Raw genomic sequence first — 26,757 nt, forward strand, 5'->3', positions numbered from 1 at the left:
GGGTCTGGGCCCGAAGTATTAGAAGGGCCAGGGCCACGCTCACACCCATCCAGAAAGCGGCCCTTTTGGTGTCCATGAAAAGTAAACTATTGAGAACTGAACAGGCCTCCAAAACGACTCCGTTGATGCCCAGTCCATTGTTCAGTTTCAAAGGCAAACAAAAATAAGCCCAAGTATTATATGCGTGCAAGTCGGACCACCCAAGTTTATGTCCACATCGAATGTCAAAACGTAAATTTGTATTGTATCGTTCATGATTATAAAAAAAATAAAATGAATATTATAAGCAGATACAATCATACAATATGCATATACTCACACCAACACACACTGTCTGGATCTTCTGGAAGGTACACTATTCATGCGCACTAAAACCAATTAGTTGCTGGAGGAGTCAATCACCATTCACCAAAAAGAATATTGGCAACAAATTGTGTAGTTGTCTTGGAATGCAAAGCAAATCATGTACTAACATAGGAAGAAAATATATTGAAGCTTAAAGTATAGAGATTGCTGCATTTTGACATAATTTTCTAGACTCTATGGGTGATCATGCACGAGTCAAGATACAATCTGGACATCCGTGTTTCTGCCATTATACATATCCAGTCACACTTGCATTAATGCTAATTAAACTAAGACAAAGTATTGAATAAAATATCTTGGAAGTTGGAAATCTTGAGCATTAATGCAAGATTGTCGAACTACATCATTTGTTATGCAACAATACTATACATTTGAGTTAGATTCAAGATATATCATATGTTGCTCCTATAATTCTGAAAACAGTACTCCATGTACATGTAGAATTAAGGTCACACTTGGTATACCGTTGAAATCTCAAAGATATTCTCCACTTTGAGTTTATCAGTCCCCATTGATATATCAGAGTGCGTTGAAAATCCCAAAGACATTGTTTGCTTTGAGTTTTTTGGTTCCCATAAATACCTCGAACCCGCACAACTTTATTATTCCTAAACCGTCTTACTTAATGATACCTAAACCTAAGAAAATGCCTACTAAAAAGGTATAGACGTTAATTTTCTTATAAACCACATGGTTTTGGATATCCCAAACCGGGAGGTTTTGGATATCCCAAACCGGGATATGTAACATAGACTATGTAGATGGGCCATATCCAAAATAGTGATGAGTGTAGTTGCTGTCCACGAATTTGTTGTGGCAAACAAATGCCCCGAAATCCAAGAGAAGGATCTCCATCACAGATGATTGGCATCGCCTTATCTCCTCCTTTTCATTGGATCTGTTTGTGGTACTTTATCTGATATCTATAATCACTCGACTTTGTTGGATGTCAAACAGACACGATGTAACAATTTATATCACTGTAATACTAGCTAGGAGTAGAGCAGAGCCACACAAAAATAAAAATGCATGAAAATTGGATTTATAATAAAACCATTAACGAGATCTTTGGTTGGTTGGTTGGTTGGCCTTTAAATAGTGAAATGAGAATAAGAATCACTTATTCTCTTGTTTTGTTGAATTTTGAGAGAGTGTAATCTCAAGTTTATTCCACCATCTATTATCCATCATGGATGATGAATTATAGACTTTTAATATATAAAAGATCATAATATTCTTGTTACAAATTAAAATTCTCACACTCATTCAATTATGAACAAGATAAATAAATAAATAAAGGAGGGGAAATTTGCAGTGAGGCTATCAAAAGCCCATAATGTTGATTTCCAATTTGATGGACCCAAGTTGGCTCAGAACTGGTGGAAGGACGGAGTGTGGATAAAACCTGCGTTGCACCCGCCAATCAGAAATCAGAATAACAGAGAGAAATCGCAATCCCTTCCCCGTCTTACCTTCTCCGCTTAGAATTTGGAAAAAAACCAAACAGGGCATAAAGTGAGATATTGGTCAATAAGCCACCAAACCCAAACAAACACACGCACATTCTCGACAATTCAACGCCGGACACAGGCCCTTCTCTCTTTCCAGGAACTTGGAATTCCTTGAACTTCCATATCCGAGTCTCTCTCTCCTTCTTGAAGAATATCCAGGGTTAGGGTTTGGAGGGGGCACAAATCGTCATGGCTATTGCGAGTGGTTGTGCTACTTTGGCTGGTGCGAAGCTTGAGACATTGTTGTTGAATTCTTCGTTGTCATCGTCTTCGTCGGCTCCGGCCGCGTTGAGAGGGCATTCGAATAACCAAGTGTGGCTGTTTTGCAAACCAGCTCGGAATAGCAGGATAGCACTGGCTCAGAGAGGAGGGATTAGATGCGATGCCTCTGCGTCTGATGTGGCGGTTGAGTCCGGAAAGGTCGATCCCAGCAATGCCTCCACCATCTCCGCTCTTGAACAGCTCAAAATCTCTGCCGCTGACAGTATGTCAACTTCTGTTGCATTATCAATTTTGATGCGTTCTGTGAATTAAGTTTTATGTTAAATTAAAACCGTTGATTTTTTGTTACTGATTGCGACTCTATTTCGGTATTTCCTTATGGACTTCATAATGGTATAGGAACTAGGAAGTGCCGGAACTTTCTTTCTGAATTGCAATTATTGGCTAGTTTAGACCATCTAGTATTAGTTTGAAGTACGACTACGTTGAGTTGCATTTAGTTCCAGCAAATAACCAATCGATCCTATCTTCAGTTGTTCCGCTTATAATTTGTACATCTTGTTTTTTCTCTCGTTTATCTGCAGATTGTTATTTATTTCATGGAATTTATGTAGTCCATGTCCATATGTTTTAAAGTCACTTTTCCTTTCTGCCTCTCCAAAGAACTGGTACTTGTCCTTCATTAATTTTCTTTACTTCAGTTAATGTTAGATTGGGACAAAGAGAACCCTTTTCATGGAATTTATCCGTATGTGATAGGAATCAAAGACAACCCTTTTCTGTGATATGGAATCTGCCGGCTCTTAGTTTTCTTATAAATCCGAACTTCTTAAGTAGACTGCAGCGCAATTGGAAATCCATGGCTGTTTGCGTTGTCTGAATTTGTGTTGCCTTTGAACTTTGCTTGGTTCTACTTTTCTGTCTGCACTGCAGTATTGCTTGATTAAATTTTTATTATTTGTCTTTGTAGGGTATACGAAGGAAAGAAGCAGTGTTGTCGTTATTGGGCTTAGTGTTCATACTGCCCCTGTTGAGATGCGTGAAAAACTTGCCATTCCTGAAGCAGAGTGGCCCCGAGCCATTGCAGAACTGTGTGGTTTAAATCATATAGAAGAGGCTGCTGTTCTTAGCACCTGTAATAGAATGGAGATATATGTTGTGGCTCTGTCTCAGCATCGTGGTGTTAAAGAAGTGACCGAATGGATGTCAAAGGTTTGTCTTTTTAATAATATTGTAGCTCTATTATTCATCTGCATTATAGAAAATCTTTTATTTTGCTCTTATACGATGAATTTGGAGGAATATATTACTGTTGCATGTTTCTAGGCAATTATTAAACATAATAACTTGTTTATAGATGTTGTAATTTTATCGCACTGTCCCCCTTGTATGATATCCTCTCTGGCTAGATAACTGAAAGTTTGGTTTTGGTGACAGTTTCTAACACGTGCCTGTTTTTTGGCAGACAAGTGGGATCCCTGTATCAGAGATTTGTCAACACCGGTTTTTACTGTATAACAAGGATGCTACCCAGCATATTTTTGAAGTATCAGCTGGTCTTGATTCTCTAGTCTTAGGAGAAGGTCAAATTCTTGCACAAGTTAAACAGGTTGTCAAAGTTGGGCAGGGAGTTGTTGGCTTTGGGAGGAACATTAGCGGACTGTTCAAGCATGCAATCACTGTTGGAAAGAGGGTTCGAACTGAAACCAATATAGCTGCTGGGGCTGTTTCTGTAAGCTCAGCTGCTGTTGAACTGGCCTTAATGAAGCTTCCTGAATCTGCACATGCTACTGCCAGAATGTTGGTAATTGGAGCTGGCAAGATGGGTAAGCTAGTGATCAAGCACTTAGTAGCAAAAGGGTGCACAAAGATGGTTGTTGTAAACAGAAGTGAGGAGAGAGTTGCTGCAATCTGTGCGGAGCTGAAGGATGTAGAAATTATTTTTAAACCTCTCACTGAAATGCTAACGTGTGCTGCTGAAGCTGATGTGGTTTTCACAAGCACAGCATCAGAAGCACCATTGTTTTTAAAAGAGCATGTCAAAGATCTTCCCCCGGTTGGTCCAGAAGTTGGAGGTGTGAGGCTCTTTATTGATATATCTGTACCACGAAATGTGGGTTCATGTGTCACAGACGTTGAAGGTGCACGAGTGTACAATGTGGATGACCTTAAGGAGGTTGTTGCTGCTAATAAAGAGGATCGGCTACGTAAAGCCATGGAAGCTCAGGCAATTATTTCCGAGGAATCAAAACAGTTCGAAGCGTGGAGGGATTCATTGGAAACTGTTCCAACTATCAAGAAATTGAGGGCCTATGCAGAGAGAATCAGACTTGCAGAACTTGATAAATGCTTGTCAAAAATGGGTGATGATATCCCAAAGAAAACAAGGAGAGCAGTGGATGATCTTAGCCGTGGTATACTGAACAAGCTCCTTCATGGTCCCATGCAGCATCTTAGATGTGATGGAAGTGACAGTCGGACTTTGAGCGAAACACTTGAGAATATGCATGCACTTAATAGAATGTTCAGCCTGGAAACAGATTTATCTATATTGGAGGAGAAGATTCGAGCCAAGGAAAAACAAATCCAGAAGTAAGCTTTGATCGACCTCTCCCATGGCACTTGGATTCTCTTCCTCAAATATTGAATAAGAGGAAAATTTTCTCATGTTATTCTGAGTGTTCGCACACCATTGTCACGTTTGTATGGATGAAATAGGTCCCTGCGGAGTATCTTTAATTCTTTTTGTTGGTGCAGGAGTTTCCCTAACTTGCATTTAAGATTCTTCATTTGTCTGGACACATTCACTAGCAGCCATCCGGCTTTGTAGTATACAGTTGAGACAAGCAACATCCTTGTCCCAATGTTTAGCTGGAATTCATCATGTACCATCAAGATACCGTTCCCTGTAATTAATTTACTGTTGATGCCAATATAGAGCTTATTTTTTGTTTCTGGTGTCCTTGGAATTTTTATCTTCCTTAAGAGCTTAGTCTGGGATATGTTGGGCAATAAGTGGAGGGAAAAATATGCTTGTTCTGTGTTGGCAAAATATTTGATTTACTTTTGTTCTTACAATACTTTGGGCTTTTTTTTTTTTTTGAGAAAAAGGAACTTCATTAACTAGACACACGAGTACAATCAGCAGTAACAATGAAGTTTAAAAAGACAGGGCAAGCTCCAGTCCAGGAAATACAATTAGAACAAGATAGAGCCTTCTTGGCTAACACATCAGCTGCTTGGTTAGCAGATCTCCTCACATGACAACAACGAACAGAATCGAACGAGGAAAACAACTCTTTGACTCCACTGATACATAGGTCAGTTTCAGACAGACCAATATCTTCACTATTCAAGGCCGCAATGACCAACGCTGCATCTCCTTCCAAAATAACATGATCATAATTGAGAGACCTGGCAAACAAAATAGCTTCCTTGGCAGCAACACACTCTGCAAAGAAAGGGTTAGAAGGCCCATAGCGACAAACAGACCGAGAGGCAATGTGAGCACCTGTCTGATCTCTAGCTATCATCCCTAACCCGATCTTAGGGGCCTTCAAAGCTGCATCAAAATTGATTTTCAAAACATTTGATGGAGGTGGGCTCCATCTAGCAACACCTAAGTTTGGATCAACTAGATTACCAGCCTCAGTAACCTGAGCCTCCTTGTATTCAGCTTGCACCACATCTACTATAATACCCACCACATCTACTACAATACTTTGGGCTTGAAGGGATGATTTTCGTCAAGATTAATGGAGATAACTCCCATGTATGAAGTTGAAAAGGCTATATGCCAATGGTAGCTCCATACACAGGTAAGGTACCTTGCAGAGCCCACCATCCTTGACCCTTTCTGGATTGGTAAACCTTTGAAGTTTAGCCCAAAGCCCATGTATTATCTTTGGCCCAATAACATGGAAGGTCATGGGCAACTAACCAGAGAACCAAATTCCACCATGGATTACTACCTGTCTACCTCTATATGGGTGGACATTTTATGAGACGGCCTCACCTGCCGATCATTTGAGGTAATGGCCGACAAAGACAAACCACCAGCCACGGCTGGAGAATCCAAAGAGAGTAAGTGAAATTGCGAGGAGGAGGAAACACACAATAATATGTTTTGGACTTTGTTGTATCCGGAGGATGTGACAGTCCATGTATACGACGGATAAAAATGTTCAGAATCTCATTTAAGATTTCAGTCATCCAAACAATTCATTTTATCTCACAATTGATGTAATTATAGAGGACCACAAAAACTAGTGACTGAACCAAAAAATGACATGTCAATTATTGAGAATCTGGGATGATTGAAATCCGTAGCACTGAGAATATGAGATGATTGAAATCTCTATCACTTCTAATACACAATAGAGCTTCAGAGCTTGGAACCACAAATATATTTAGATGACATCATTACTTAGGACATAGCCCCATCATAACTTCCACAAGGGCCGACTAACTTTTGTGATTCTCAACTCAAAGCAAATATCATAACAATGATTCATTCATCATTTTGCTGCTAGCAAATGTTCCAAAACCAAATCATTCTGGCGTACATATCCTATAGAATAGGCCAATTCCCAACTTTTTGTAGGCAACATACCCTAGGAAGGAAAGAAAAAGGGCCTGAAATGTGTTTATCCTGAACAATTATAACTATAAACAACAAATTAAAATCTAGCGTTTTCGAAGCCGTGCAAATCGCTGACTTTATTAAGTGACTTCTTCATCATGGCTACTTTAGCCAGCCTCTCAGCCGCTCTCCAAGCCGACCCAGGAGTCAGTGGCTCTCCATTCTCTTCCATCACTACCGTCATGTCCTTATCCATCACTCTCCGCCGCTGCATCATCTGTTGCCTTTGGTCCTCCATCTGCTGCTGTCTGTGCCTGTTTAGCTCCGCCAACTCACTCTCTATATTCCTCGCATACTCATCAACGGGAATTGAACTCGATTGCAACAGCAAAGCCCGAGACGAAGCCAATAAGTGATACGCACTCGTTATATCTCCGTATTCGGCTAACTTCCGACCCTCCGCGACGGCCCTCGTTGAGATGAACAAGTTCCTCAGCCGTTCGATTTTCGGCCCCGATGATCTACCTGCGTGGGGCCGTGGAACTAATAGAGCCTGATCTCTTCCGCACACAACCTCTTGAGTCGCGGCGGACTTGTAAAGGCAGCGAACTGACATTACGTGGTGGGCCCCAACAGCTGAGCATGGGACCCTCATTTCCACCAAGAGATCCCTCTCTTCCTCGGCGTAAAGGTCGCCAAGCCGCACAGAAGCGGAGCTGAGCACCGTGGGCCGTCCGTTCAATGAATAAACGGCCGAGATCTCTGCTGGCGCTGAGCCAGAAGCGAAGTTTAACTGAATCCTCAAGTCCTGCACGACGACGTTTAGCAAATTACCCACGCACTTGGCCAACGTGCCCTCAGCCGTTTCCCGGCCATAACCGCCACTTCGCCCAAACCCGGACTCGCGGACAGGGATTTCAATATGAGCAAACCGGGTCGAAAACACGTGGCTGTATATTTGCCGTTGATGGCTTGTGTTGGTCTGGACCCGCTCATCCTGACCATCTGAGAACAACAAGACGCTAGCCACTGGATTCCTTTCCCTCCTATCTTCGAGAATTTTGGTTGCTTTCTTCAAAGCCTCTCCGAAGCTGGTCCCTTGACCGCAGATAAGCCGGTCAACGATGCGCCGAGCATCACGCTGAACTGGAGCCGTCATTCTTCTCAGAGGCAATAACCTCTTTGGACTAGCTGAGAAAGCCACGATAGAAAGCCGGTCCGTCGAACCGAGAGAAGCAATAACCAATCGCATGGCTCGCTTCAGCATTTGCAACTTCGCGCCGGTCATGCTATCACTCACATCAAGCACTGTAACCAAGTCTATAGCCGCGCGAAGAGATGGATCCAAAAACAGCGCCGTATTGGAGCTGTGCGACAGTGAAAGAGGTCGCGGTGCCTTCACTCTCAGAGCCACTGCATAAGTCTCGTAGCCGCGACCGGCGGATACCACGGCGGATTCTGGTAACACTATCACCTGAACATTACCAGAATCTTTGCCGCTGTTTGGCAACTCGTCAGATTTGAAAGAAATTTCTGGAGGATTTGGAGTCGGAATTGGATTTGTATTCACGAAGAATCCTTGAAATTCTTCGACGTCCTCTGTTTCATCATCTTCGGCATTCTCATCGGCTTCGGGAATCGGATTGAATTTGCCACCGGCGGTTGGAGACAACAATGGCTCGTCGTCATCATATGATCTTGAATCGGATAATTTGGGAGACAACTGTCGTGATTCACGTTTGGAGGTTTTGACTGCTCTTGGTGAAGACTCGATTACTCTCTTCTCCTCAATCTGGGGCTGAATATTCATGGAATTGGTGTTTGGTTTGGCTGGCAGGGGATTGACGGCGTCGTTTTGCTCCTGCTGAGCATCACCTTGGAGGTTCTTGTGGATAGCGAGCAGAGGAACGTCTTTCCAAGTGGCATTACAGACCGGGCAAACTAGTTTACCGTTCTTACGAACGTAGTCTGCTATGCAGGGGAAGTGAAACGCGTGTGCACACTCTGCTGTGTATATCGCCATGCCTTGTCCCGTTTTCAGCCTATTCAAGCAGATTCCACAGCTACTCTGCCAATCAAAAACAAACAATGAGTGATACTACATCCAATTAGATTCAAACACTTTCCACAAATTCGTCATTAGAAAATTCTTACCCTGAATTTGAAGCTGTTCTTGAAGAATGACAATTTGAGGGGAGATCGAGGAGAACTTGGGTTTGAACCCAAACTCTTGGTTTCATTGGCGGTGATTTTGGACTGGAGTCTAGGACTCTCATTTGTAGATAATGATGCCGCAGGGGTCCTGCAACGCAAGCTTGGGCTTGAGACTGGTTGAGAATGGAGACGAGGAGTGATGGGATTGCTTCCACCGGAGAAAAACCCCAGTCTGGTACAACTTCTCGGGCTGGGACTAGAACTTGGGCTTGTTTGTTGTTTCTCTTTGATTACACTATCTTGGTCACGATGGATCGTTGTACAAAATGCTCTTCTCCAACCAGTACCCATTTCCTCAAATTTTCTTTCTCTGTATTTCAAATCTTTCCTTATCTCTATCACAATCTCCACCTTTCCTTATCTTTTTGTAAAGATAAGGATGACAAAGAAGTTTTTGTTTATCCTTGATCGGTTTCTGACTGAAAGGCAAAAAGTAATAGGTTCCAATTCGGAGATACGAGTGTAGGATCAAACAAGAAAGGCAAACAGACAAAGTAGTGGAAATTAATAAGAGAGGAGTACTACAACCCAAGACCAGAACTTTCTTTTCTCTCACTTTGTTTTTTCCACTTTCTATATTTCTGCCCAAAAAGATCTCTGCTACGGAAAGGCTTTGAGATCTATGGCTTCTCTCAACGCTGTGGGTTTGATTATGCAGAGGTGGAGAGGATTGAACTGAATTTTATATTCATTTGAAGCAGTAAATTACGGATTTCCCATTTTACCGGCACGTGTATGTTTAGTTTCATTTAACCGGTCATCGCCATGCCTTATATGCTCCATGCTCTTCGTGACATCTCTTACTCCACTCGCGTGCAAGCGAAGTGCATATCACAGAAGGGAATTCATATATATTTTAATATTTGGTCCTGTTGGAGCGTTTGACACGCTGTTGTTGATTCCAATCTCGGAGTGTGCGCGTGGAATTTGAAATTGATATTGTGCGCCAAGTGGCTACGGGTTTGGTTTGTTACTCTAATAATAGCCGTCGATCAGATAATATGATTTCGTCGATGAGAGTATGAGACCAAAGCCACAAAGGTCGTCAGAATTGGAAGAGTAGGAGGAACCCAGGATGTCCAAAACCAGACTGGTAAATAAGCAGATGGCGTTAATTACCTTGGAATCTTAATTTCTAGGTCTGTTAAAAAAAAATTACGCAAACCGAATTGACCGTCAAACCAATCTATTGATCAGTTATTATAAAATACTCCATCCGTTCTAATTTATTTTCATCCTTTGAAAATTCAGCTTTACTTTTCTTTCTTGAAACAATAGTAGTTATACAACAACAAAAATGTTAATTAATGAAGAAAAATGACATTAATTTTAGGATAGTCCAAAATAGAAAGAATGACAAACCAAAATGAAACGAATGGAGTATATGTTAACGAGGATGAATCAAAAACCCAAAAAACCAATCAAATAGTTAATAACCAACTGTTTGACACCCCTATTAATTACAGTTTTTAGTGTAGAAATGTTAAGGCAATTAAACACACGCAGTGGCTCACACACCCAGATTGAGTCGTCCATTCAATTCAAATTGGTGTCAGCCAGTCAGTGCTTCGGAGACTATATTTTCCAGGCCCCCATTCTATGTCTCTGTGCAATTGTGCCTCACTTGTTCTTTCAGTCTCTTCTTGCATTCTTGCCTGTTGCTGGTTCTTCGGTAACCAAACATGGATCCAAGTCTTTCTCCACCCGATGTCTCGTCTAGTAGGGGGAACAAAAAATCAAAAGTAAGCCAATGTTTTGATCATTCAGCATATCTTACCCGTAAAAACACAAGTACTCGTTAGTTTTCGACTTCTTGCATACTCAACTGGTACGAGTAATTTTTTTTTAGGTACTTAAATACACGTGCCGGGATATTTTGCAGTAAAAAAAATAAAATAAACTCTTTTAACTGTACCATGCTGTTGAAAGAGGCCTTGAAATTTAACCACTCAATAGTAAATTAGTTACTTAAATAAAGTCAGGGTCCTGATGGAGGTCGTGGTAGCTTCCCGAAAACAGCATCGCCGGCAGCGACATGACAGAAGTGTGAGTGAAAGTGTTAACAGTCAATAACACGTGGGTTCTCCTACCGATGCCATATAGCCGGTGATAGGTCCATTGCTGACGTTCTGTGGTCATAGGGAAACTACAACAAGAGAAAAACTGGAGACTGGGGGTTGGTTTGTGTCAAATGTCAACTCCTTCCGGGAATAAAGTATGAAATCCCCCCATATTAAATCTTAAACTATAGTTATTTAAACTTAATCACCATTTATTTTACGTTAATTATTATTTAATTATAGTTAGGCAAAGGTAAGCCACTTTTTTTTCACTTTCTTCTAGAAACGGTGCCGTGTCGAAATTAAGAAAAGTAGGTTTCTAGGGTTTGCCTTGTTATGGATTCGGAGCTAACATTTGTAGACTTGATAGTGTTAAAGAGTTATGTTTTGTCAATTCGTTATGGCACGCTTGTGTTTTGGGAGACAACACTTAAAACTCCTCCTTAATAGGGCAAAAAAAAACACACAATAGCATGTGCTTGTCCTCCTGTCTCAGTGAAAAGCTTGAATCCGGTTAGGAATCGCTCAGACACATCAATAAATATTGTTCTTTCTAAACTATAAACCCGCACAGATTTATTTTAATGGGCTGTCTCTCTATAGTATTTAGGCACAAAAAATAAATTTATTTTGTGAGTGATGCTCGACCTTTTCTTATATGACATTAATTCAGTTGGGATATTATCCGATGTGGGATAATAAGTCTCGACAAATCCACCATTTACATTTGGACAAGTCAATATAGAGAGGATTAAGTGATCACATACTCACATGTCACCTATATCACATACACATTATCCACATGTATCTTGTAACAACCATAAAGATCACCAAGTCTACGTGTTGATTGTTTCCAATCTTTCTTACATGGTGGCTTCAATTATGTGCAATGAATTTGCATCAGAAAAAACTTCTACTTTTATGCTTGACGTTAACATCCACTGTAATATAAAAATAGTAATATTAGAGAAGAGGCAAAGTGAGCAACATATGCATGCATATCCGGAGAAAGGTGAGATTCTTCAACAAATTGGGTGAAGTCCATCTTACCGGCTTTTGATCAAGTTCACTAATAATTGACACTTATTAAAGATGTATAATGTGTACTATGAAGGATCCTTGTCCGAAACAATCTTGACTCATCCACTTAGATATGTATTGGGGCATTGTTCATATAATCTTTGATCACTTTTGAACTTTTCAATGTGATATTGTTTTAAATAGAACACTAAAAGTTTCGAATCTTAGCCTCTTCATAATTGTCGATTTTAATATTTTGATCATTATGGGGATGTTAATATATTAACATCCTTGTAGAGCACAAGAAGGGATGGGATCCCATCCCATCTATTTTTGGGTGAGATTTGAAAATTTTCTTGAAAACAGTCATAATGGATGAGAGAGTAAAAGAAAAATCTTTTGGCCGGCCTAACGATAGTCGACATGTTTAAAATTTGAACAGGTTGAAATTTCGAATCCTAATATTAAAATTAACAAGGACGGGAACCCCTCACCTAGAGAATTTAAGAGCGGAGTACTATTCATTTATTCGAAAAGGCAAACAAAAGTTGCGGAAAAAAAAAATGAGCCGGTATCCCATATGGTTTACTTGTAAGTTTTACTGAACATGTCTTATATACTGCTTTTGGGCAACCTTCTGAATAACTAAGAGATCCATTCGACGAACACGGGGACTAAATGAAATAATGATTATGGAAATTGAAATAATAGTGTACGGATGGTATTTTTAGCTATTATCAATAAAGGTAAGATAACATATTTTCTAAGAAGGGATTGGATTACTAGCAAAGAGCCTCTTATTACGTGAGCAAATAGAATGCTATCTCAAATTTCTGTACGTTTTCTACCCGTGCCTTTTCCTATCTTTTGTCTAACGAATAAAGTTGGCATAATCTCCAAATGCCAAATGTTGGATAGAAGTGCAAGCATGTGGGAATGTGCTTACAATCATGAATGAATCCCCAAAAAGCACGAGCTTGACCCTACTTAATTTGTAGAATTAATGGTGTCTTCTGTGATAGGATCTCAATTAGTTCATATGGTTAATTAATCAAGATTACTCATATTTGATTATGTCATTAACCGGTATTAATTATATATGATATGATCACCTTAATTAACATTCTTCAGTGACTCTATCTATATTCAGGGAATGGTCGTGCAATGGGGGGCTCTGCATGCATGGAATCTTCTTATTTTTTTTAAATAATTACTAGCATAAATTAACCTAATTATTAAGTTCACATCAATAAAAAAATTCATAAAATTATTGAATATTTATTGATCTCACACAGTTGGTCATGGTTCGTTAATTAGCTAGAACCCTATTTCTTATAATTATTTATTTTTTTTGAATACTTATAATTTATTTATTGATCTATATATTAAATAGTTGGTGTGATGATGTGGTCACATGGAAGATACCTTCAAGTAGGAATTGAAATTGTTTCCAAATATAAGTCCATTAATTAATGAGCTCGAAAATGAAACCCTTCCTTCCGGGTGGTTGTTGAGATACTGCCATAAATGGGGCACATGTCCTAACCTATAAACTGCTACATTTAATCCCATAACCACCATATATCATTCAATTCTTATTTTATATAAAACCACCATATAAACGAAATGGGTTTTTATAACTCTGATGGGTCACAATTTTAAAACGTGTCTTACTAAGTAAAGAAAACTCATATACCATGCCAAAATCAAAATTGATCCGGGTGTGCTTTGCCCTATTAGAATACGTACAGTGACCTGATTCACTTATTAATTTGTAATAAAGATATGTAGAGCCAATTGAATATTTGTACTTCGACATGGAGAGAATTGAAGAAAATTTAATAGATGGAATCAAAGATATTAAGACGAAAATAGGTTGTTGAAATAGCAAGTCGCGTGATATGTATATCAATGTGAACTATATAAAAAGTCTAGTTAATTATGGGGATAATTTTGGTGATTACAAATGTAATTAGGTCCGGAAGTTTATGATTGTGATTTAGAAAACAGGGTTGATTATGCACCTTTCATTTTAAACAAAGTGAGCTCCAGTTTGGATATGGGCTGGCATTACTAATTGTTTGATTGAGATCCTCATCATTCGGGTCTGGGTTGGCCCATTGAGATTCTAGCAGAGGTGGGACCCTAAACCCTACTGTTTTCTTGTACAACGATTGGACAATGCCCAAAAATGGCAGCATCTTCATCTTGTTGTGATTTAACCAGTAAGAACCATGGAGCCCCGCAAGGGCTCAATAGCTATGCTTCGCTACCTAATTCCATAATCTATCAATTTAGGGGTTACGTTCAAATAGGGCCCCGAAAAATAGAGATATTATTTGCATTTAGATCATTAATTAGAAGAATAATTTTATAAATTGGATCACATTGAATGTCTTAAATTTCGACAATTGGGTCATTCCAATTCAATTCCGATCAATTTCATGTCGGAAATTGCTGATGTATTTTAGTGTAGTACCATTTTTCATATTTGTACTTTGAAGTTGACTGCTTTAATTACAATCTATTTTGTGTCATGTTTTTAGCTTTTAATTGTACACCAAATACATACCAACTTGTGAAAGAGACAGCACATGAACTCTCCATGAGTTCTATTGAGAATTTTTCATGTGGAAAAAAATGATTGTGTTGAGAAAATAATAATGATAAGAAGACTAATAATTGTGTGTAAGTGTCGACAATAATCACTTATTAGAGTCAAGCTACCAAATGTGAAAGTAGGTATTAGTGGGGGAATTTTAAAGTGATTGGCAGATGATCATGATTTTCTCCAATAAATATCAGTTTGATCACCTCTTCTTGTTGATCTATACTATTTATAAACCACTTTCGGAAGATGATACGCACCAACCAACACTCTGTCTCACGCTGCATCGTAAACACATTGGGAACGTAGATAATTGTAATCGTATATATAAGTATAATAGAGATTGATCACAGTTATCTCAATTACTGAATTGTACGTATTTCATGTGCATAATGTGGAGTTCACGAATTCACTACCTTTTAGTGCACACTGATATACATACATACATATATATATATATAAGAATTTTCACATAAGGGTCTAATGTAAGGGTGTAAAATAAGGGTTTATGTTTACAATATTGATCATGTGGGACCCAAAGTAGTGGATCCCACTTGTCATCTCATTCATCTACACCATTAAAATGTAACTCTTGTTTTACACCCTTACATTAGACCCTTATGTGAGAAATTCTCTCTATATATATAACGTGACAACAATGGAATGCCAATCTCCGGGCTTTATTTGTAAAGTCTCATTACCTGGTTTTGAAGCCCAAAGATCTTTGAACTAGCCCATGTTTGACTCGCCGAGCAGATAAACAACCATGGATTTTTTTGTCATCGTATTTCATGATGGGCACATGCATGAGGAATTCCAAGTGAAATATTAATTGTAGGACCAAATTCTCTATCTCTTCAGTCCTTGAAAAAGGTTATTATTTAATTTGTCTTTAACTGCCACAGTTATGGTGACATCAATGTGGGAACATCCCCTAAATGGGTGTGTTCAACTATGCCATCCTTCTGTTTCTAAATCTTTGGCCATTCATTTTTCAGTTTGTGTAATTGGAGGAATGGGTATTAGATTGGGATTCAGGTTATGGGGATAAAATGCATGTCCTCATTGATATGGACAATTAAGCTTGTATCGCCTGTCTTAAACAGACAATCAAACAAAAACTGTATATGCTTTGCCTGTAAAAATGTGAAACATGTCCTAAGACAACGTATTCATTTATTTTAGTGGTCAAAATTCACTATCTCTCACACAACCAATACCAGAACAAAGCTGTAGAGCATAAGTACCATATGCGACGGCCCAAAAGAATAAAGTTGTATGAGCTCAGACTCAAAGCAAATAATATTTGTTTGTAATGTTTGTGGTGGATTTTCTAACATGGGTTGGAAACACCTCTTTATTGCCTTGAAATTTGAATCAATGAAGTACCCCCTCTGGCTATTTATTTGTTCTTGACCAGTAGTTCTCCTCCGAAGAGCCAAAGTACCAATCCCAAATTTTACACTAGTCATTCCATCTGCATCTGATCTGTCCTTTTCGTGAACCCCATGTGGCCTTGCATGGACATTATTAAAATCAACATAGATGCAGACAAAACGCCCTGTTTTAACGCATACCCACGAAGACAATGCGGCAATCTTGTCAATCTTTCATTGCCACCAGCTCTTTTGAGCTGGCCTTGTCTGGGTACAAAAAAAAATGTACAGGGACATGTCAGTGACCGAATTACACAGGAACGTAACTGGCACTGCATTACAAATAATGGTAATGAAGGAGCAGTAGCAGTGCCTACCCTAACTTCCATTCGGTCAATGGCTCGCAACCAACGAAGTGTAGCTCAGGTTGGTGAGTAACAAAATGTTTAACTCTACCTCACAAGTTCTACTCCTACCTAGTGATCCCTCAATGGTATTCTCTCAAGGCTATCACAAAAACGGTGGATAAACCCAATCAAACCCATTGTCAGAGTATTATGATAACCCGAGATTTAGATATGGCTCAACTGTCATAGTGGTCCATCATAAAGTGGCATACTAAGTCGGGGTTCCTCGGATATTAAAAAAAAATTGAAAGAAGTTAATGGCTTGCAATTCAATCATGCCCCTACCACCTAATACAGCCTTTCCATGATTCTATCCTTACTACTAACGTAAACTACTCAGTTCTAGGACAAACAATAATGAGACTCATCACATGCTGGGATCTTGAGCATGAGTACCCTCCGACAGCCATATCTAGAGCTCTGCCCACATGTCAATAGTTTAATCAAAACCCTTGGAATCCAATTCCTTTCTGGTTTTTCTATGCCCACTCTACGAATAGAGAAATGTGTCATTCCCAAATCTTCTATATGCTTCAAAGAGAAACAAGACTTTCCCACAGAAAAGACATGCAAAGATTTTTACTAGTTAGCAGCAAGTCAAGAAGGAAAGAAACATGGACAAAAGGCCTTCACAATAGAATCACACAGCGGATTAGTTAATGAACAATTCAATTTACAATACAAACTAAGACTCCTTCGTGAACTTGGATCAAACAGTTGTGAGTGCAACAGATCCACACTTAAAAATAGATCAAACTTTTGACTCCAAATACCTAGCTCTTATGAGTTTCATAACTTAAGTGACCAGGGAACAGATTCATCAAAACAAAATCATAAACATTGAAAACATAACATATAGCAGATATCCATGATTTCCTACCCAATCCAGTAACCTATCATTCCTCACCCTCCAACTTCAATCTCGTCTTCTCCACCTCAGAATTTGAAACCCAAAGGCACAGGATGGATAGCAATCATTGTGTTAAGTGCTAACTAGTTCCTGTTCCTGCATTTCTCCATGGCCCTGGGAGCTGCACATAAAATGAAAAATTATCCAACAAATGAGCTCCAGTAAATAGAAATTTTAAGAAAAACACCGACTGCTTATGCATATAGTTGATTAAAAAACAAGCAATATAGTCTCATCAGCACATTCAGTCTGAAACCTTGTTGTATCTAAGTGGACCCAGGCCTCAAGGCATCATAATAAATGAGTGGTTATGAACAAATGTTAGCCCAGAAAACATGTTTCTCGTACCAAAATAGCACATCTATAGGACGATTACAACCACCATACAAATATCTTTTGACTTAAATATAATCTTATTCTCTAAATGATCCAACATTCTCTATAGGACGATTGCAATCTTCATTTTGGCCTCAAACAAGTTCATATGTTGAACCCTCTCTTAAGGGGCTGTAAAAATTACTCTATTTCAACTAGAGAACAATGATGTAACATAAAGAACAAATAAAAATTGCTCTCAACTTCTAAATATAAGCATCAACATACTAATACAAGCTTGTTAGGCAATCATCAATGTAAGGACATCTGTGAATTTAGAATAGCTGAATGCTATGCAATGCTTTACACGAAAAGAACCAACAAATTACATTTCAAGATGGTACACAAATTACATTTCATGATGGTAAACTTCTCATCATGTACATACCTAGGCCAATCGCATCGGAGCTCTTCATGATCCTCAGCCTCTTGCATGTATCAGTAAACATCCTGACACAAGCAAATAGGATTAGGGTAAACTCCAAAGGTATAATTCTAACAATTAATAAAAAATATGATTTCATAAGTTTGAGACGCTCTGAACTGGCAGGATGCTTCAAAATATTGTAAATTAGTTGATGTCATTAATCAATAATTCATTAACATGATCCAAGTGACTATTTTTATAGGATTTTCTTTTCTTTCATCTTATTCTATTAAGGCTAATTTCTTTTATTGTTGATAGAAATAATCAGGTTTGACATTTCCAATTCATGAATCCTTCAGAGGGTTTTGTAACAATAAAAATGCTAGTGCTCAAAAGAAGGGATTTGGAAGATTACTATTGAGCAAATAAGTATTTTTTTTAATGCATTTCAGATCATAATTAATCACTTCTCTTCGCAGTCCCTATGTGTTTTCCCACTAACATCACTAGCACAAAGCAGCAGTTTAGTAAGAGAGTTATGCATCAATGCAGCAAAAATAACATCATGCATTGGTGCAAATGCAACTTAGGTCAGGTAGAAGTTTCCCTGTATGGGGAGCCGAAATATAATTAATCCATTTATGGAAAGAAGGTATGATCTAGCATTGAGCTGTTCAGATTAAATTAGTAGAAAACCAGCATCTCTCTTTTGAAATGCTAAAAAATGATATCACGTGGGTTTCCACAATTGCATAAGAGAATAGTTATCACTATTGAAGGTTCACTAAAAAATGTAAAAATTCATATTCATCTTGAGGGTTTCGTAGGTTCATATTCCGACATATTCATGCTAACCAGTACCTAACTCAAACAAGATGTCACCTTTTGAATTTTGATCACATCAAACATCACTTAAAACTCCTCAATCCTAATATGACAGCTGATTCCCAATAGGCCAACAACATGTAAATGGAAAGGGAGAGAGAAGTAATTATCAAAGAATAATCATGCAAGTTCTAATACTAACAAATTGACTATGTAGCCCACACAAAACAATCAAAACAAAATGAAATGACAATTAAACTTACTCCCAAGGCACATCACCAACAAGCATCCAGTCGCCGTCTTTGTCCTCATAAGTGAGAACATATTCTGAACCATGTAAGAGATCCTTCAGCTTGCTCTCACTAAGCATCTCCCTGCCCAGAGCTCCATGAGATCCATACTGACCTGACATCACAATAAAAAAGCAGTAACTGGATCCATGCAAACTAGTATGCAATATCTTTGATAAGAAAATACACATTGACCCCCACAAAAACATATTATATACTCCACTGACCCAATTTTCTATACGACATAAAGTTGGGAAAGCTCACCTATCGTAAAACAGCTAAACATTTTCTCAAGGGCAGAAGACAGTTCCTTATATGCAGAGTAATTTCTCAAGTCAACTTTCCTCAAATAAGGAGCACCATCCAAGCTAACCTTGACAAATAGAGCGCCAGGCCCAGCTTTTCCATCTACCTCGTCGTTGTTCTTTGAAGTTGTTGCCAATGAATTCTTCCTGAATGATCTTATGGGAGGCCAACCCACAACCTGCGCCCTGCCACACAAAGAAAATTAGACGCTATGCTCGCAATAAAAGCTGGACTCATCAGAAAACCTTTTCACACTCACTTGGGTGCAGGTGCACTGCTGTTGTTGTTTGCAGAGTTGCTAGGATCTGGACGGGTCTCATTAACAGCATGAGACCTTTCTTGTATCACCTTCTGGGCTGCAATTTCTTTCACTTTAGCCGGTGGGCCACCAAGGTTCTCGAGGGTAGAACCTGCTTTAAGATCCAAGTTTGCAGAATGCCTAGGTGACAGCATCATGTTTACATCTGAATTTGAAATAAATTTGCTCTGCACCACGGATTTTTTTTTGCCAGGTTAGATGAATGATGAATCAACAGCAAGCTATGTTTTTCAAGCTAAATTAGATTAATCAACAACAAGATCAAGGTTTCCACCTCTGAGGGTCCATTCATGACATCTGAGAATCCCCTTTTGTTGCCAGACACAACATTTTTCTGAAGTAAAGAGCAGTGACCATCATTTAAGGGATGCAAAGGGAAAAGAGTCTTCTCATCGAGTCGTGCAGAGCTTAACAAGGAGATCTGTCGTTCTCTCTCAGGGGATTGGGATCCAGGAAGCCCCAGCCTTAACTCTGTGGCCTTTAGATTCAAACTAGTTTTGGTTTCATCAGATGCAATAGAGACCACAGAGCTGTCTGTAGAAGAAGAATCAGATAAACCCATGTAGTTACGCTCTTTTAGCTCTAAGCCCTTCTGGCATACACTTTCCCCAGAGGTCGAAGAGGCCAGAAAAGTTACATTGCTCTGACCCTCCTCCCCAACACCAAGTGGTGGAGACATCAGAATTACAAACTAACAGTCTCTCGCAGACCTGCTGAATTACAGTATATATGTTGTTCTTTAGGAAACCAAAAGAGTCATTGAATTCAAATAAAGCAAATTAAGCAGGTAAACAGGAGGATACACACAGTAGAGGAAAAAGTAGTAAATACCAATAGAGCCACAACTGGCCATCCTATTCAAGTAAGGAAATGAATGATTGGATGTAAAATCCCCTGGTATAATTAAATATCGCTTGCGTCACAAATTAGTCTCTGAACTGTGATAAAGAACATTGCTAAGAGCAGCAAGGTCGTATCTGATGATTAATAACTTAAAAATCTTGCAGATCTCTTAGGATTAGGAGAACCTAAACAAAATCTAAAATATCTGGGTGAAGTTTAAAGGCCAAAGTGATCATAGCTTCACCTAACAATAATCATAGCCCAAGAAGTACAAAAACAAAATCAAAACCGAAAAGACTTTAGTTATCAAATACTGCATGAATCTAATAGATATATCCAAATATGCAGCTGTAGAAGTCAACCCCTCTGAAACATAATTGCACAAAGTTGAGCATTAGCACTTAAAATCTTAATAGATCGAAATACTTTGAGCTAATCAAGAATCCAAGCACACAATTATAAGCTGCAGAAGAAGGAAGAAAAGAAAATTTTACAACACATAAGAAACAGTAAAAAAGTAAAAGAAGAGAAAACAGGACGCAAATGTACAAGGCGTGTATTCTGCCGAGAAAGCGTGAGAAAATTTTGAAACTCAGACATATCTACGGCCTCCAACGAGTCTCAATCTATTCCGCGTCCCTTGCTCAAGCTGATAATGCATTGTACGGAAACGAGAACCAAACTCAAGATCACTTAACATTCTGCATCTACTTCCTTATTCTCCAACGATTTCTCAACAGAAAAAACAGAAACTAAAGCCAAGACGTACAAAGAAGAGGAAAACAAGCAGACACAAAAAATAACCGCAGAAACAATCCCTCAAAACAGCAACAACTCGACTAAAACTCCAGAGAAAGAAGAAACTGATTGCTTCAAACGATTTACCTGCTTTTGATTGCTGATCCAGTAGCTGAAGAAGAAGATCACTTGAGAGAGCTTTTGGTTTCTGCGCGGAGTAGAAGAAAGAGTTCGCAGGGGAAGCACAAAGGGAGCAGGACAGCTAAGGACCCTCCATTTGTCACAAAGTAACAAAAGCTTATTGCCGTCCGATGTGAAACTCTATGGCCTATGCATTAAAATAAAAACCTTTTTTAAATGAAAAGTAAAAATAAAAAAACACTCTGCCTTTTTCTCGCCTGAAATTATTAGTTTTGTGCTTATTTTCGATCAATCCGCCGAACTATTCGAGGGAACGGATATCAACGGCTGACGATTTTCGATAATTAAATCCTAGCCGTTTGTATATTTCATGGGTAAATTTGGTATTGTGCAGCTTGTGCTCGTCTTTACGACTGGACTGATTTGACCTTCGTCCTTCAATTTGCTTGTTATACGCCACGCTTGTCCCCCCGAATTATATATTTTTGAAAACTAATTTAATTTCGTTTTTATTAATTAAAAAATTAAAATCAATAAAAGCGAGCAGCGAGAGAGATTCCATGTATATGTCATTTAGTGCTCTCTCTCATTATAGCGCTTCCCATGACAGGTACGGCAGTGGAGGGGTGTTTAATCAAAACGACCCACCCTGTGCCTTTTTAAATGCGCATCAACTTATATACCCTATCAACATTTAAAATAGTAGGTTCGGGCCTCTTTCATTTGCCAAATAAGTTTTTTTAACGTTTGTGTTTATGGTACTGTGGATGTAAAAATCTAGTGATCCATACGTTTGTTGTTGAGACGGTTAATATAGTGACATCAATCTTGTAAAAACAAAGGGAGAGTGAAACTACAAACTCTAGAAAATTTGTACTAAAAATATGAAGTTTACAGCTATTATAGAGAGTGAAAGGTTCTTTCTGCACAACGGATGTATTCCGTCGTCTAATGGAAAATTTTTGCTCGCGGGTCTAATAATCTGAGTTTAGGGATAAATTTATATGATATCATTCTCTGTATCCAACAAAAATATGATAAATCTAACAGTTGGTATTTCATGTATAACTGACAGTATGGACTATGGGCAAGCACTTATGTTATGTCTAATATTGCAATGGAAATTTTTGTTATTACATGATTGAGTTTTTAATTTATTCCATAGTCATCCGAATTACTAAACCTTATCCAATATCCATGTTGTCCATAAAGCATCCACGATTCATGTCTTTTCACTAGTCATGAATCAAAACTAAGACTACGTGTCATGAATCAAAATTAATAAATTAAACTTTTTTTTTCTTTTTCTTTTTATCTATTAAAAGAGATAAATATATTTTTCTTTTCTTTTCTGTTCCCTTCTCTCAAATCCCCAATCCAAATTAGAGATGGCAAAAAAAATCGATCCGAGTACTATCCGTAGCATACCCGATCCATTTAAAACCCGAAAACCGATCCTATAGGTTTTGGAAACTGTTTTAGTTTTGGTTTTCAAACCCGTTATGATTTAGGGTCGAGTTTGGTTTTTGATATCGGGTTTAGGGTACCCGAACCGTTTAATAAAAAGATCCATCATAATAATAATACTATTATAAATCATCCATAAAGGTATACTATTAGAATACTAAATAATAACATGATAAAGTCTATTAAAACATATATATTTATAGAAGCATACTAATAAAACTATAAATTAGACTAATTTGAATTATCCAATCATAATTAATATAAACCGTACTCAATATTAATTTATATTAATATAATAAGAAAAAAATAAAAATATTAAAAGTTAAATGATAAACGGTTTCTGGTTTGAAAATTTAAATGGTTTTGGAACAGTTTTGATATAGAGTATCTTAAATAGAAATGATTTTGGTATTTCTTAATTGGAAGAGTACCCGACCCGTTGCCATCTCTAATCCAAATACAATCTTAATGTATTTTTTCCAAATAAAGTCCGAGATAGCCCACTGAGACCCGCGATGTTGTCCTCCACTATTTAAGGCAGCAATTCAAGGGTTCGCATCATCTTCAGCCAAAAATACAATTTTGCCATTGTCAAGACGTGGTTGACTTTTCCACAAATTCTGTAATTCGGGGGTTTTAAGATTTAGGATATACTACACCAATCCATACCAAGAATTTGTGAAGAATAAAAATCACACATGGATTTGGCATAACCTAATCAAGTGATTTATCATCAAAGTTCAGCTCCTATCATATTGATGACACGTTTTCATGAACATAAATATCAATGGTGACGGCCTATGAAGAATAAATTTGTGTTGCCCCATAACCCAAAACATGTAATATTTTCAATGTGTTTGGATTGAAAATCTAACATGATATCTCAATCCAGTTGGACGGTTTTCTGCATGTTGCTGGGTCTACCATAACCCAAACCACAAGTGTGAATGAATGTTTAGACTCAATATCCCACATTGGTATGTCATAACACATTCACGTGGTTTACAAACAAAACTCAGCTACTCTCACATTAAATACACGTTTTCATGAGCCCAAATATCAATGACAACAATGCATAAAAGAAATTTCACACGGAACCACGACCCTGAAGAGACAATATCTCTAATCCCTAATGTGTTTGGCAAAAAATTTCAATAGAATCAACCAAAATTCATCACATAGCTGCAGTTTGAAAAATGACATAACAACACACACGTTGCAGGTAGAATACTAAAAAAAAACAAATGGAACCAAAAAAGATTTAATGCATTTATTCACCACCATACGCAAAATACCTTCCGTAAGGCATCAGCCAAGAAATAGAGAATCGAAGTGATTATAAAGAGAATCAAATGAAAAACAGTGCTTGTTTAGCCATATATAACAATTTCAACCACTCCACTCATCACACACACTATTTTTAACAAGTAGATTCTCTTCTTCGGATGCCTCCATGTTTCATGTAATTTCACTAATTTAGTGTAAAAACTATCACTAATCCTCCTCACATGAGTGACCAAAACGGATCCCACCCGGCTGTAGTAGCGCCACATGAGATGGGGACCACCAGAAGGACAGAATTGTCAATTCAAACAAGCATTATGAAATGTATTTGGACAAAATCTTGTTTAGTCCTGATGACCGAATTTGTCTAACTCGTACTAAACTAAGTTTAGATGTAAGTTATATGTCTAAAATCTGGGTCAAAACACAAATTTTTTGTCCTGTTTAAAATTGAGTTGGTCCAAACTCATAAATCTTGCCCGATTTACTTGTACGGACCCTACCCAGATTTGATTATTGTTCGATTTAGTTGTTCGAATTTAAATCAATCCTGGTTTGATTAATTAAGTACGTCCGAAATTCAATCCGGATTAGAATCTTGATATATAAATATTTTGTAAATACGTGCTCTTTTCCAATTTGGAATCGAATTTTTGATACCCCTGCTGTAGGGCACATGAGATGGGTACCACCAGAAGGACAGAATTGTCAATTCAAAAAAGCATTATGAAAATGTATTTGGGTATGATTGAGAATATTGAAGGAATTTGAGGGTAGAAATGGAAATTGGGGAGTGTAGAGTAAGAGTTACGTAGAGGATTATTGGAGAGGGGGACAAGGATAAACAGGGAGAAGCGAAATGATGCGTTCGGGGACAGGAAAGCGGCTTTTAATTTTGGATTGCCGGGTACAGAGCGCGACATGTAACCACCATCACTACAATTGCCGTTGCCTCACGCGCACTCGATGGCATGTTTCAGTCACGGATCTCTCATAATTGTAATTATCCGTACTGTAATTTTATTTTATTTTTTTGGTGAAAAATCAATTCAAAAAATAGTACAAAACTTTAAATATATTTATTCGTCAATGCCATTTTATTTTTATATATATTTTTCATAAATATTGCTTTTACTTATAATTTATCCAATAAAGATACACATACAAATTATATATTTTTATATACTCCTGACATTTATAAATTATATACTATTTTTTTTTTATATTACGGGTACTTGCAAGTTGCATCCACTACTACATGGTAATTCTAATCATGGTCTCCATAAAAAAAGTATACACTTGTATAAATTATTCTATACGATGATATTCATGAATTATTAAACTATAAATAACATGTTCGAGAATTCACATGATCATACAATATTTTTTGGGGTTGACAACAAAATTAAGTTGAGTCTAATATGTTGTTTGATGACATCTAAAACTTACTTGAGTTCCTGACATATTCGTTAGTCGGGCTAGTTGTCAGCAAGTGATTGTTCGACTGTTCTTAGGTGACATGCACATAAAGATATAAGAATGCTAAGACTTGATTCATGAGAGAACTTTCCGACGCTCAACTCAGCTTGAGGGTTATTTGGAGATTGAGAATGCTCTTCAACTTTAAACTCTTCCTTTTATGTTAATCAAAAGATACAAATACTCGGAGTTAGAATTACATGGTGCAGAGACCCTCTTTTATATGGTATTGAGTTGTCCAATTTATGTAAGAAAATGCCTCTTCCCTCATGATTCTTTGAAGAGGTTTATGAGAGTGAATCATCATTTCTTGGTAGGAGTTCGATTATCTTGTGACCTATGGTTTTCTTGGGTGTTTGGCCACCTAGAGGTCACCGAAGTAGGACTCCTCAAGTACCATTTGCTCGGCTCGAGACCTCGGATTTGCCTTGATCGATAACTCGATGGGAGTTGTTCAGTACATCATCAATGTGTAAGCTCAACATCTTGATGCCACACACTCACATATCTATTCCAATACCACATATCATCGAATTGATGATGGGTATTTTTGATATCATCATTGTTTAAGGTTAACTAGAGTTTGATAATTTTTGAATCTCAACCCATTGTAATTACGTTCGAAGGTTGAGTTTCAACACAATCTTGACCCGATAATTTATTCCTCTATATTTTTAGCAATGAATTAGACGAAAATAATTTATAGACGTCCAAGGTTTTGAAGCATTTGAATTTAATAGAGGAAAGGAAGCACACAAGTGCAAGAATTTTATTTATAAAAAAAATGAGTACAAGAATCTTTAAGAATAGTTTTTATTTTTTTCAAATGATAACAGGTGGGCTTTTAGCTCTTTGATCCGGAAAGGCGGAAAGTGATGATGTTGTTCATGAAAGAGGAGAGTGTGATGCACGCGCGTTGATTTGGTTCGTGAAAGATAATTTTTCACAGAGATATTTGTTGTTCTTTGACGAGGGAGATTTAGTAACAACCATCATTTAACTGCCACTATCCGTCTGCACGACTGCACGCTTTGCCTTCAAAATACA

The 26,757-nt window shown here is 38.0% G+C and overlaps 3 protein-coding genes across 4 annotated transcripts; 1 reads left to right on the forward strand and 2 right to left on the reverse strand.

Annotated features, from left to right (window-relative positions):
* The first annotated feature begins 1,816 nt into the window (after positions 1–1,816).
* On the forward strand, positions 1,817–5,054 carry LOC120009702 (glutamyl-tRNA reductase 1, chloroplastic-like). Its single transcript, XM_038860387.1, has 3 exons — positions 1,817–2,361; positions 3,070–3,311; positions 3,565–5,054. Exons 1-3 carry the CDS (start codon positions 2,067–2,069, stop codon positions 4,693–4,695), a joined length of 1,668 nt encoding a protein of 555 aa, XP_038716315.1. The 5' UTR covers positions 1,817–2,066; the 3' UTR covers positions 4,696–5,054.
* A 1,530-nt stretch (positions 5,055–6,584) lies between these two features.
* On the reverse strand, positions 6,585–9,548 carry LOC120008879 (E3 ubiquitin-protein ligase WAV3-like). Its single transcript, XM_038859252.1, has 2 exons — positions 8,836–9,548; positions 6,585–8,749 (listed from the first exon to the last, which is right to left on the reverse strand). Exons 1-2 carry the CDS (start codon positions 9,184–9,186, stop codon positions 6,779–6,781), a joined length of 2,322 nt encoding a protein of 773 aa, XP_038715180.1. The 5' UTR covers positions 9,187–9,548; the 3' UTR covers positions 6,585–6,778.
* A 7,433-nt stretch (positions 9,549–16,981) lies between these two features.
* Positions 16,982–21,660, reverse strand: LOC120009538 (auxin-responsive protein IAA8-like). 2 transcript variants are annotated; one of them, XM_038860161.1, is made up of 7 exons: positions 21,487–21,660; positions 20,033–20,468; positions 19,699–19,925; positions 19,398–19,624; positions 19,107–19,248; positions 18,040–18,101; positions 16,982–17,397 (listed from the first exon to the last, which is right to left on the reverse strand). In XM_038860161.1, exons 2-7 carry the CDS (start codon positions 20,435–20,437, stop codon positions 17,360–17,362), a joined length of 1,101 nt encoding a protein of 366 aa, XP_038716089.1. In that variant the 5' UTR covers positions 20,438–20,468; positions 21,487–21,660; the 3' UTR covers positions 16,982–17,359. The 2 variants fall into 2 exon arrangements, with proteins under 2 accessions (XP_038716089.1, XP_038716090.1); XM_038860162.1 differs by having other exon boundaries at positions 20,033–20,471; positions 21,487–21,653.
* Positions 21,661–26,757: the final 5,097 nt, after the last annotated feature.

This window comes from Tripterygium wilfordii, chromosome 11, assembly GCF_013401445.1.
Source record: "Tripterygium wilfordii isolate XIE 37 chromosome 11, ASM1340144v1, whole genome shotgun sequence".
Lineage (NCBI taxonomy): Eukaryota > Viridiplantae > Streptophyta > Magnoliopsida > Celastrales > Celastraceae > Tripterygium > Tripterygium wilfordii.